General features: G+C 34.7%; 1 protein-coding gene across 1 annotated transcript in view; it reads left to right on the forward strand.

The window, feature by feature from the left end:
- The window catches only part of Gbe1 (glucan (1,4-alpha-), branching enzyme 1), a 267,155-nt gene that overhangs the window by 74,129 nt on the left and 179,838 nt on the right, over positions 1-13,188 (forward strand). The window contains exon 3 of the mRNA XM_005375541.2: positions 10,173-10,288. Within this exon, the coding sequence (XP_005375598.1) occupies positions 10,173-10,288 (116 nt within the window). The remainder of the gene's footprint in view (positions 1-10,172; positions 10,289-13,188) is intronic.

Raw genomic sequence — 13,188 nt, forward strand, 5'->3', positions numbered from 1 at the left:
TTGTAAAATGTTGTCTGTCTGTTAATGTTTTTCCTCCTTTTATTTTTAAAATTAAAAAAAAAAAACAACAAAAAAACAAAGTACCAGGAATAGGTGGCTTATAAACAAACAAACAAAATCTTAGCGTTTTGAAAGACAGCAGCTTGAGATCCAAATGCCAGTATACTTGGTATATGGTGGAGGCCCTTTAGTGACTTGCAGACTGTTGATTTCTCCTTGTTTCCTCTTCTAGTGGAGATTGAATAAGCGAAGTTTCTGCTGCCTCTTTTAGAATGGGCTCTAATTCCATTTGTGAGGGCACTACCCTCATCGCCTGATCACCTTACCAAAGGTCCCATTTTCTAATACCATCACCTTGTCAGGGCAGGAATTTAATGTTTGAATTGTGGAGGGGCACAGAGTTTCCATTTATAACAATGGAATGAGCTATAAATTTCCATTTATAGCTCAGAGTAAAGTAAAATAGCTCAGAGATTGATATTGTAGTACAAATGACAACAAAAGTCAATGTTGTTATTTGTACGATTCAAATTATGTTCACTTTTGCTCAAATGTAGAAATGTAGATGGCAAGCCTTGTTTGAATAACTTTTTTGACTCAGTTGTCATGATAGAATTTAATATACTCTTGGAATGGATCAACTAAACTAAAAATAAATAGACTAAATAAAATGAAATGCTTATTTTCAAGCATATTTGGACTGCCTGCAAATATTATACACTGGAACAGTATGTGTGTGTGTGTGTGTGTGTATGTGTTTAATCATTTTGTGGTATTGGGAATGGAGCCTAGGGACTTCTCACTACGCTACATCCCTAATCCCTTTTACAGGTTTTTTTTTTTAATTGTGAGACAGGGTCTCAGTAGGTCACTTAAGTTGCCTAGGCTGGGCTTGAACTTGAGATCCTCTGGCCTCAGCCTACCAGAGCATTGGGATTATCGGCTCATATCACTTTTTTTTGACTGATAAATAGAAAGATAAAAACTGTACATATTGTTGGGCATGGTGGCACACACCTGTAATCCCAGCACTGGGGAGACTGAGGCAGGAGTATCATTGCAAGTTCAAGACCAGCCTGGGCTGCAAAGTGAGCTCAAGGCCCGCCTGAGCTGTGTAGTGAGACCCTGTCTCAAAAAGACAAAAACAAACAGACAAAAACCTGTACATATTAATGGATATCATCTAGCATTTTGATGCCTATATAATGTGTAGTATTCAAATCAGGTTAACCATACCTTTTTCTTGAAACATTTGTCATTTTTCTGAGGGTGAAAACATTCAAAATCCTTTCTCATGAGCTTTTGAAATGTGCAGAACATTATTATGTATAGTTACCCTTCTGTGTTGTATGGAGCATCAGAATTTCTTGCTCCTTCCATGGCATAGTATTCACTGATCATCCTGTCTCTTTCCCTCCTTCTCCTCTTCCCTCACCTCTGGTGACCATGGCACAGAGTGTCCCCACAAGCAGAGCAGCTCTGCTTTTATGTAATTTTAAGTAGTTTCTTTGTTGGGGTGCTCCATAAAACCTATCTTGAAATAATCGAATGGTTTCACCTGCAGAAAGTAAATAGGCTGGGAAATAAGAAAATGGTTTGATTACCACTGAATTAAGCCTCAGAGTAAGCCACATTATTAACTTCATGCACTACAATGAAATATTAATGAAAAACATTTAAGAGAAAATATAATACACACCACTTGATTTCTTTCAAATAACCGTGGGGTTAAAGAGAATAATAAAAGTTACAATTTTAGCCTGTTTTGAAAAGAAATGGAAGCACTGTGTTTCAAAAGCTATCAATTACAGCTAGAACAATGAGAGGGAACGTCTCATGCTCATTCTGCATTTGATCCACAAAACACAGAAAATGATTTCAGGGCCTATTTTCTCCATACTCCCAAGGACTGTACATAACAAGTATTATTCTAGATGCATAGAAGTTAATTTATCACGTACAATGGATCCTTAAGACATTAAGGCTTAATTCTCTTAGTGAAACCTGGTTGAGCAAGGCAGGCATGCCTTGTTATTAAAGCTCTAACCCCAGCGTTGATGAGGATATGGGTAGTTGAGTATTCTCATATGCTGCTGGTGGGAGTATGAATGGAAACTGTTCAGAAAGGAGCTCATTAATCTGTACTTAGAACCATAAATACATTAAAGCCTACATCCTCTGCCTGATTGCACCTTTTCGCAATTGGTAGCAGGGAAAGAGACTATACAAATGCTTGCGCCTAGAGGTCTCGTAATAAATTTTTTCAGATTTTAATATGGATATTTTCTAGTCTGTGGCAAAGACAAAGTTCCTATCTTTGAGCTGCAACAGCTGTCTGTATTTTGCCAGTCTTGGTTCATTCTTTTCCCTGTGTCATGTATATTCTTTCTATGAAAGTATTTTCTAGTAAATTTTATCATTGACTTTTTAACACAACTTCTACTATCAGATTTTTATATCATATCAACTATTTCTCATGCTTAAGAAAATTAATACTATCTATATACTCAGCTAGATTCCGATTTTCCTAATATACCACTGTTAATATACTGTTAGGTGCATTTATTTCAGTTTGTTTCCATGTTATGTGACTTCTTTCTTATTTTTCTCCGTTTTGACTTGTTAAATTTCTAATTATGTGAATTGTTTACCTGGTTCTATAGTCAACTTATGATAGGTACAGTCTTGTGTTTTTCTTTCCCGTGTACCTAATTACTTCTATTTAGTTTCTGGCTTCTATTTTAATATTTTTTGAAGCCATAAGCAACTAGATATATTTATTGACCTCCTTTTCACATAAAGATTATCATAATTTAAACATTATTCCTGTAATAAACATAGTTAATTTAATTTAAGTGACACTCTTTTATTCATGAAACCCTTTTTTCCATATATATCTTAAATAACAGTGGTCAAAGAAACTGTAGATTATTTGATTTATATTCTAATTTCCAAGAAGCTATGTATTACAGAATTGAGCACCATGGTTCTTTAAAATAAAGAGGTCTTACTTCCTAATGCTTCTGAATTCATGGCATTCTGGTGTACTCTAGAGACTTTTCTTGAAAAGCATACCTAATGTCAACTGATGTATGTTAAAAAGAAATTTCCCTTGAGACAGTGATGCACATTTTAAGATCATTCTCAGGGTAACAACTACCAGCAGAAGTTGAAGAAGACCATGTGCGAATGAGGGGAAGAATTATCTGGAAGGAAAACTAGAAGGAAGTCAACAGGGTATATGTGAGAAAGGGCTACTGCCCTCCGTCTGCCAAACACCGTGCGGCGGCCCTCCTGTAATATTGCATGAGGGCAGTTCTGTAGGAATTCTGATCGTGTATTCTTCCTTGATATGATGAAGTCCTCCAGCTTCCATTTTTACAAATTCATTATGATAATTCATAAATTCTGCACTATGCAAACCTTGAAGTAATTAAATACCGTGTGAGGAGGCTGCTTAATGGCTTCAAAGAGTTGATGTTCCCAATATTTAACAACTGTTAAGGCCTGAAGGAGATCCACTGAGAAGAGATTGGAGTGTGTTATGGTTTATGTCTGCGTGTTACCCCTAAGCCTCATGCACTCAGAGTCTTTGTAAATGGACATTGGATTGTAGGGCTCCCACAGCTGGCTTGGTATTGGGAAGTGAGGCCTGGTCAGAAAAGGTGGATCAGTGGAGCCTTGACTGGAAGGAGGTATCTCCTCTCTCTTCTTTTAGCTCCCTGCTTCCTGGCTGCCTGGAGGTGAGGAACTTTCTTCCATCCAGGCCCTACCACCATTCCTTCTTACTTTGGAACTGGCGCACTATAAACCAAAAATGTGAGGCAAAATAAACTACCCCCCCCCATAAGTGGTGGGTGTTGGATTTTGTGAGAAAGTGACCAAGAGTGACATCAACCACACGGTCCAATACTGGCTTTATATGAGCCCTGACTGCTACTTTGGGCAAATACCTTGCCTCACTTTTTGGAGAGGCCTGGGTGTGGCATGGATTGGCCCAACTATGTACCATGCTCTCTTGAAAATCTTCCTGAAACGTGGAAGGCTCTTCACATTGCCTTTTTTGTTGTTTTTTGTTTTCTTACAGGCTTGGGATTGAACTCAGGGCCTTGCAAACATTGGGCAAATCCTCTACTGCTGAGCCACATCCTCAGCCATTAAGTTGAAACCATTCCAACCATGTAGAAGGAAAATTTGCATGTAAAGTACTCTGCTAGTGAATGAAAGGGGTTGGGAATATTTGAAGGTGGCTGACATTTAAGAAATTTATGTGGGGATGATTACATTAGAAAAAGAAAGGTTGTTGAGTGTGAGATAAACAGAGCGTTTGTGTGCCTGATGCAGTGACCTTAGTTAATGTTTGATCGACTATGCTGGAAGTATGTTTGCAGTTCATATTAAACTGCGGCACGCATCATTTCTTTTCCATATCTCGATTTAAATTTTATCAGCTGCTTTTGATTCTGTGGACAAATAGAATCTTTTGCATTTTCAAATATGATGATGAATTTAAGCCTGTTAATGATAAAATACCTATTAAACTGTTTGCCTTGGAAATGTGCGTGTTCTAAATTAATAAACATCAAATGTCTGATGAAACGTTACAATGCAATAATTTGTGCAAGCAAGAAACCTGTTCTTAAAATTTTATCAAAACAGCAATAACAAGCACATATTACTTGGGGCTGTCTATTCTTGAATCTAGTAATGTCTAATTTAAAAGCCTTCAAGTATTTATTCATTTTGTGACCTGTGGCCTATACCTATTAATTGTACAATCTCTTGGTGAGAATATGATTAAATTATTTTATTGTTACACTAATAACTACAAACCTAGATTGTTTAATGGTTTTAATGTATGTTGTCTGTTCATATTCAAATTCTCAATTATTATTTTCTCATATTCTGTATTCTATATTTCACTGGTCATATTTCTACGTACAACTGTTGCTTTAAAAGATGATAACTGATATTTTCTATTTAATTTTTTTTTTGTTTTGTTTTTTGTTTTGTTTTTTGTTTTTGTTTTTCTCTGGTACCGGGAACCGAACTCATGACCTTGCGCTTGCCAGGCAGGCGCTTTGCCACTGAGCTAAATTCCCAGCCCCTCTATTTAAGATTTTTTGACTTATTAATTTAGGAAATTACTTGCTATTCTTTAAATTCAATTTGATCTGGAAAGTCATGGACAACCTTTAAATGGAGAACACCTGTATACAACAATGAACCAGTTTTACCTGGGCAGTTGTTTCTAAAGTGTAGTCTGGAGGCCAGCAGGCTCTACAACAGTGGGTGTGTGTTAAAATTTCAGATGGTTGAGGTTTGCCTTAGATTTTAAATCTTAGAGAGTAAGGGCCAAAATTACCACGCCCAAGTGATTCTGGCGTGAATTAAACTGTGAGAACCACTTACCCAGAAAATCTTCCTGTGTAGGTATGTACTTGTTAAAGAAGCAAGTAATTGTCACATATGCTGAGGAGTTAAATTTAGTTGTATCCTCAGGCCTGTGTATCATACAGTTTTCATTAAGTACTTAGTTGGATTAATTTTGTTTTGTATATTCAGGGTGTAAGTCTTACAGGATTAACATGAAAAAGAATTTGGATAATCTCCTTTAAAAGTATGCTCCTTAGATATACACTGATATGTCTTAGAATTCTTTACTGTTGTTATTATTTAATTATTATTTGTGTTAAGTTGTATTTCACAAGATATACATTTCACTAAAATGTGTCTATCAGCCTTATTACTTTGCCTTCTGTGTTTTCCTAAATCACATTTTATTTAAAAACAAAATCAGTGTTATTCAGTGGCTTCTATCATTTGATGCTTATGTATTTATTTTTCATTATATACTTCAAAACTGTGTCTCTTAATTGTATATAGATGTACTCTAGTGGTATTTTCTGCTTCTCCTTTTCTTCCTCCTCTTCTTTCTCAGTGCTGGGGATTGAACCCAGGGTCTCTTACACGCTACCTAGTCAGGCACTCTATCACTGAGCAATAGCTGCAGCCCCTCTTCTTTTTTTTTTGGTTTTTCTCCGGTACCGGGAACCGAACTCACAACCTTGCGCTTGCCAGGCAGGCGCTTTGCCGCTAAGCTAAATCCCCAGTCCCCATCCCTCTTCTTTTTTAACTAAACATTTCCTGTTAACTTTATGAGAGCAGATCCAAATGATCCGAATCCAATGATTTTTTGATTATTTTGTTTCTGGGCCCCCATTTTTTAAATAATGGAGTTTGACTCTAGGGCTTTGCACTGAGCTACATCCCCAGAAACTCACCCCAATCACTGTTGAAATTGTTTTTTATTTGTTTGTTGGTTTAAATTTTGTGACAGGGTTTGGTTAAATTGTTGAGTTACCAAGCTGGGCTCCATACTGTGATCCTCCTGTCTCAGCCTCCCAGATTGCTGGCTGGGATTATTGCCATGTCCTACCACATCAGGATTATTTCTGGGCCTTGAGGTATATGAACCTTATGTAGAAAATCTCATATTTTCTATATAAGATACTTTGAGAAATTCATATTAGGGAGAAAGTGGATTTATTAAAAAAGAATGTTTCATATAGTTTCATTGTGGTAGAACTGTTGCCCATGAAGCAACACTATTTAATAAAGGAAGGAGAAAGGAGACCTCAGGGCTGATGAATCATTGGAGAAACAGTCAGGGAAATCGAAGACTGTGGTGGTGGTGAGGCTGAGGAGAGATTTGTATGGATTTACGAGAAATCTTAAGCAGTTTCATGTGTATATGCTTCGCAGCTTCTGGTTGCCCATATGAAATCTTTGGTGTGTTCTGCATTACCTATGATTTTTGGTGTAGTAGTTTTTCTTTTGGGGCAAGTGTGGAGATATTCCAATTTTGCTTTGAAGGTAGATCTGGGCAAGAAGATGTACTACAGGGAGAGTCCACATCTGAGTTTCCCTCAGATGTCAGCAGTGTGAAACACTTGATGTGACAACAAGTATATTTTTTTCCAAAATGTAGAATTATAAATAAACTATGCATGTTTTTGCAGTTGAAGATCATTAAAATAATTATAAAAGAAAATAGTACATATTAAGAAAGTACTTTTTATTCAAATATTTGTATTTTAAAAAATAGACTTAGACCTCAAATGATGACAAACTAAGGAACTCTTTCAACTGATACTCAAAAATATTTTCACAGTGCTGAGAATAGCTCTGCAATAGCTCTGCAGATGCAGATTTCACGTATCATTGAAATTTTTCTTTTAAAGTAACAAAGTCTTATTTATAGTTGAATTTTTAATAGATACCCCATAAATTTATCATTTTATTTTGGTTTACTATTAATTTAGTATTTTCTTGGTGAAATATGCCTCATTTTGGATACTAATTTCAATTTACAATTGAGCAGGATCCACAATAAGCACAAATTGTATATTTAATGCATAAACAAATGACTGTACACTTAATTTTTGGTCTAAGAAAGACATGATCTGCTGCTTGCCTTAAGTTTATTAATTATCTGAAGTGTTTTGCATACACAGAAGTTCAGTAAATTCATACATTGTTACAGAACCCAGATACTTAGATTTCAAATTCCCCCCCTTCAACTGTGGATTAAGCTTTGTTTTGTAAAGGTTGTCGTAACCTACATGTCTGATATTTTTGGTGAAAGATGTGTGATAATGCTCATTCTGTTAGCCTGGCCTTGATTGTAAATTGCCTTTAGAAATTTTCAGGTTATCTTCAGGATGAAGAACAGGATAGAGAATTTTTGGAAGTATTTTTATTTAAACATCATTTCTTGCTGGGTTACCTGTATTGTTTAGATTGGCTAAGAGTGAAGATCTTTTGAGCTCATGGGGTAAAAGACTTGGGTGGAAAGAAAGAAAACTGGCCTGAAAGAGTTTACTTATGCTTTTATATTGCCTAGGTGAAAATGTAATGTCAGTCAGCAACAAAGTGTATATGGCAGACTGCTTAACTTTTTTATACAATGAAGTATTTTATTTAATTAATTTATTTATTGTTTTCTGGTACTGGCAATCAAACTCAACTACCCCACGCTTGCCAGGCAGGTGCTGTGCCACTGAGCTAAATCCCCAGCCCCTGACAATGAAGTATTTTAGGCATAAACAAATAGGGAATACTGTACTAAGCATTTTTGTGTATACCACTCACCATTCAGAAAATAGTATTGGTATTACTGAAGCTTCATGTGTTCTCTTTTTTTTGCCCGTAGTGAATCACTATAGTCTGATATTTCTGTTTTAATATTTTTGTTACATACGTCTTTAGAATTGTTACTTTTTTGCAGATTTTGTGAACCTGATATAAATGATGTTCATATGTACTCCTTTAAAACTACCTATATATGTAATAATATACATATATCTCCAAAGCATAAAAATATTCACTCTAATTCATTCATTTTATACTGTTGTATAAGGGCTGGGGATATAGCTCAGTGGCATATAAGTGCTTGCCTGGCAAGCCTGAGGTCATGAGTTTGATTCCCGGTACCAAAAAAACAAAAACAAAAACAAAAAACGATATACTGTTGTATAGCATTTCATTGTTTACTGTACCAAAAGTAATTACGTACTCCTTTTGTGAGTAATAAAGTTTTGATTTCCTAAGGCTTTTGTATAGTGCAAATGGTTCTTCAGTGAATTCTTCTGAGTGCTTTCTAATGCACATTTATGACAATTTCTGTGGAATATTGTGTGAGAATACAGTTATTGGACTCTAGGGTTAACAGAAACTTAACTTTGCTTTATAATGCCAAAATTTTTAAACAATTTATACCCTGAGCAGCCTTGCTGTTTTCTGTCCTTCCTCACTACTTAAAACTTAGAAATTTTTAAGTTTTGCCTGTCCAGTATGTGAAAAATGGCATGTGATTTTTGTTTGAATTTGTGACTCCCTGGTTATGAGGGAGCTTAAGTATCCTTGCATGTATTATCCAAATGCCATTGCTTGAGTGTATTCTTTGCCCATTTTCTATTGGTTTCTTTATGTTCATTGATTTATAATGTTCCTCATATATTTTGTATGCTATTTCCTCCTTACAGTATATTCACCTGGTTTGTAGATTTTTTTGTTATTCTATCTCTAAAGATAAGGTTATAGTTTTAGCAGTCAAATTGATTAGTCCTTTTTAAGTTTTATAGGGCTTTTGGATATATTGTTTTAAAAAATTCTTTTTTTTTCATACTGAAGATTGAATCCAAGACTTTCAGACTTCTACTAAGCTGCTAAAATGTCTGAGGTTGGACTGTAACTTGCAGTCCCCCTGCTGCAGCCTTTCAGAATCCTGGGATTATGGGTGTGCACGAATACACCCAGTTTAAAAATCCTTTCAAACCCCCAAATTGTAAATGTATTTGTCTTTATTTTGTTCTAGCATGTGAAAGTTTTATATGTCACATTTAAATATTAACCTTTATTTGTATGATTGTACAATACATTATTAGAGATTCATTTTATTATTAAAATAAGGAAAACTAATTTTCCAATACTACTTATTAAATAGTGTCTTCTATTTACAGTTTTTTTTTTTTTTTTTTGTCACCTCTACTGAACGTTTGTTCCATGTGAGCATGAATTTACTATTACTCATTTTGGCTTTCTTCCTAGACTTGCAACATCGATTTCTTTTACCTCATGTAATTAACAAACCTTATTTCTTTCTTATTTAAGCCATTTCTTTAGGTTTTAATTGAGATCTGTTACATTTTTGTGAATTACTACATATTATATGAATTTAATTATTTTTCATCATTTTTTCTTCTGTGGCATGTCTTGTAATTCTTTTTGTTTATATCATGTCTTTGTTGATTTTTTTTATAAAAAAGAATTTATTTTCTGTTACATTCTATTTATTGATAAAGATGTTAACTGATATGACAATATTAAAAAGTCATAATCTTTATTTAATTTTAAGATTTTTTTTTTTGCAGTGCTGAAGATTCAACCCAGGGTCATATGCATGCTGAGCAATCACTACTGCTGAGCTGCATGTTTCTTATGTTTAAAGTAGGCTGCTTTTTTAACTGCCTAGTAGAGTTAGGAAGTTAGACAACAATATTTTAAGGAAAGTTTATTTTGTACAAGTAAGCAGTAAATCATGGTTTGCTTGAAACATTAAATAATGGTTCTGCAAAGCTGTTGTTAACTGATCTTCTTTGTCTTTTTAGGTGGCTGGAACCCATTTTCATACCCGTATAAAAAACTGGATTATGGAAAATGGGAGCTATACATCCCACCAAAACAGAATAAATTTGTAATGGTACCACATGGATCCAAATTAAAGGTAGTTTTATTCCTTCTATTTTTTATTGAACTTATCATTTTGTGTTTATCTTGTTGTAAAGTTCAACCTAAAATATTAGAATGTCCAACCAGTGTATGATAATGATGGGAGAAACAGTATGAATGTCTAAATAGAAAAATATTAAGACTGTGTATCAGAGAGTTAGAATGTGTTTGACTGTCAGGTTCCACGTGTCTTCATTACTTTTTTCTCTTTGCTGAGACAAAATACTCAACACCTTAAGGTAAAAGAGGGAAAGGTTTATTTAGCTAATAATTTGTAGAGGTTTTCCGTCCATAATCAGCTGGCTCCAAGGCAGGGTGGCACATGGCAGAGGGCAACCATTTATACAATGGAAATCACCAAAAGCAATTAGAAATGAGGTGACTTAAGAGTCTTTCTGTTCCTTATCTTGTATGCAGGCACCTACTCTAGGGCGGGGGTAGCACTCACACTCTTTGCCTAACCAGAACTATGCCAAAGCCATCAGTGGAGCGACTTACTAATCAAGCACCCTTAATCCCAGCAACATATACTCTAGATTCAGCCACTTCTGAAAAGCCCCTCCCACCCCTTTGCTTTGCTCCTTCTTTGTTCTCGCTGTGAACTGTTCTCTTCTGTAAAACCACCCTGCCTTGGAGCCAGCTGATTATGGCCTGAATCCTCCACAAACTGTGAGCTAAATAAACCTTTCTTCCCTTGATTTCGACTGGCAGGTATTTTGTCTCAGCAACAAGAAAATTATCTGAGACACCAAACTTTGTTGTATCATTAGGTGTTTAGAAGTTTTTTATAAGAAATGATATAGAGAACGGAATCTAGGAATTTGACTTTCGAAAACACAAAATTTAATTCAAAATAAAGCCTGTCTTCAACAAATATAGAAAGGACTTTTACCTGTAAAGAGAGTCTTGAGAAAATTGATGGTACAGTGACCACATCAAGTGTGAGCAGAGAAGCTGTGTTGGATACCTCTCTGCATTTTGGGGACATGTTTTCTGTTTTCTTCCTTATCTGTCTTCTGATTTCAGTGATCTTTTAATGATCATCTCCTGTGCTGAGGCCTCCTGGGTTGGCTCATGGGCCTATCTATGGCAGGTAGGCTGAGCAGCCTCCGAGTGCCTCCTCCTGTGGCTGACGCTGTGGGTCAGCATCCGTGTCTATAGAGAGGACACACCCAGCCTTTATTAAAGTTGCTTGGAAGTGGATCCCTAGGTCTGGATTACAGATTTAAGGCCCTGAGTTATACAGAAAGCACTGTAAATGCCTTCAACCTTTACTTTATTTGATCCTATGCACATATAATTATGTGTAATATTTTGTGTCCTTGTATCTCTTCACCTTCCCCTTCCTTAGACAATTATCATGAGTCCTGTGACTGAATTATTTTTATGAGCATTTGTTACATATCAGTATTAACTTGATTACTTAAAGCATATTTAAAGTACAAATACATAATAGCATATGTGTTTTACAGGTTTAAGTTTTTTTTTTAACAAACAATGAAATAATAAAATTACTAGAACATTGCTACCTATAATATGGTTACCAGAAAGTCATATTGTATGAAACAAGGGGACATTTTAACATGAAGTGTCAGCCAAAGTTCTTTTTAATCTGTAGTAAATTAGAGAGAAAGTAACCATAGTATATACAATAAGAGGGATTTAAATTTAATATAAATAATCCCTTTTCCATATCTGTATAAGCTCCACAAGAGCAAGGCCTTTGCTTTTTTGTTTGCTGTTACTGTGTATTCTCAACTCAAAGAATGAAGCCTGGCAAAAAAAGACACTCAGGAAGTATTTATTGAATAAAGCCATTTTCTTCAGCCCTTCTTTGTAGGAACCTATCAAATAACTTGATTTGTCTGTAGTTTGTAAGTCCCAATTATATATAAACTGTGAGGCAAGGACATTCTTTTGGTTTTATTTTAGTGATGTTTTATTATTTTAAAAACTAAATTTAGTATTTAAAAATGTTGGAGAATTTTTTTCTGCCTTTTTCCGGGTAGAAAATTTCATGAGCTGTGACACTATTTAAAGTAAATGTGTAAAAGTTAATTTCACTGTTGTTTCTCTACAAGTGCTAATTACATTCATGTTGAGCAACTCTAGTCCAAAAAGTGAAATTCATAGTACTCTAAAATCAGAAACTTTTCAAAGAGTGATGGGATATCCCAAGTGGAAAATTCTGCACCGTGAATTTGTTTCACTCTCAAATTACTAAAAATATGGTATGCAATTATTTTCTGGATGTTTGTTTATGAAACATAAAAGAATTTTATAGTATTTAGATTTTAGTACTTGCCCAAGATACTTCATTATTTATATGAAATATTCCAAAATCTTAAGCATTTCTAGTTCTATGGAATTCAGATAAGGGATATTCAACCTCTACCGACTGTAAATGATAATTGATATATATCGGAAATTATGTTAGATGTATACTTCTCCAGTCTGACTGAAATCTTTTACAGTTTTGTTTTTTTACTATGCCATGTACTATATTATGATTTCTTTCAAACTTTTCTTAATGAAGTTATGTAGTGATTTTAAAAATGGCTTTCACATTGTCACCTGGCCTTTAAAATTCTATGTTTGATAGTAAAGAAACATTGAACTAGTACTAGGTAAACTGTTCTCTGTTGTTTCTTTATTGTTATTGTCAGAAAATTTCAGTGGAGATGATCAACTAGAAATTTATACCATATACTAGATAGACTCTTTAGCCGTTTCAAATAGTAAGTAAACATTTAGATTCTATTATAATATGTATTAATACAGTGCTATCATTAGTTATTTGCTTATGGAAGATGGTTATCTAATTTCTTTGGTGGAGGGGTTAAATTTGTTATAAAAATCAACTAAATTGAAAGTTTTGGCCTTTCATTCTGAAGT

This window comes from Chinchilla lanigera, unplaced genomic scaffold, assembly GCF_000276665.1.
Source record: "Chinchilla lanigera isolate Chin_1 unplaced genomic scaffold, ChiLan1.0 scaffold00006, whole genome shotgun sequence".
Lineage (NCBI taxonomy): Eukaryota > Metazoa > Chordata > Mammalia > Rodentia > Chinchillidae > Chinchilla > Chinchilla lanigera.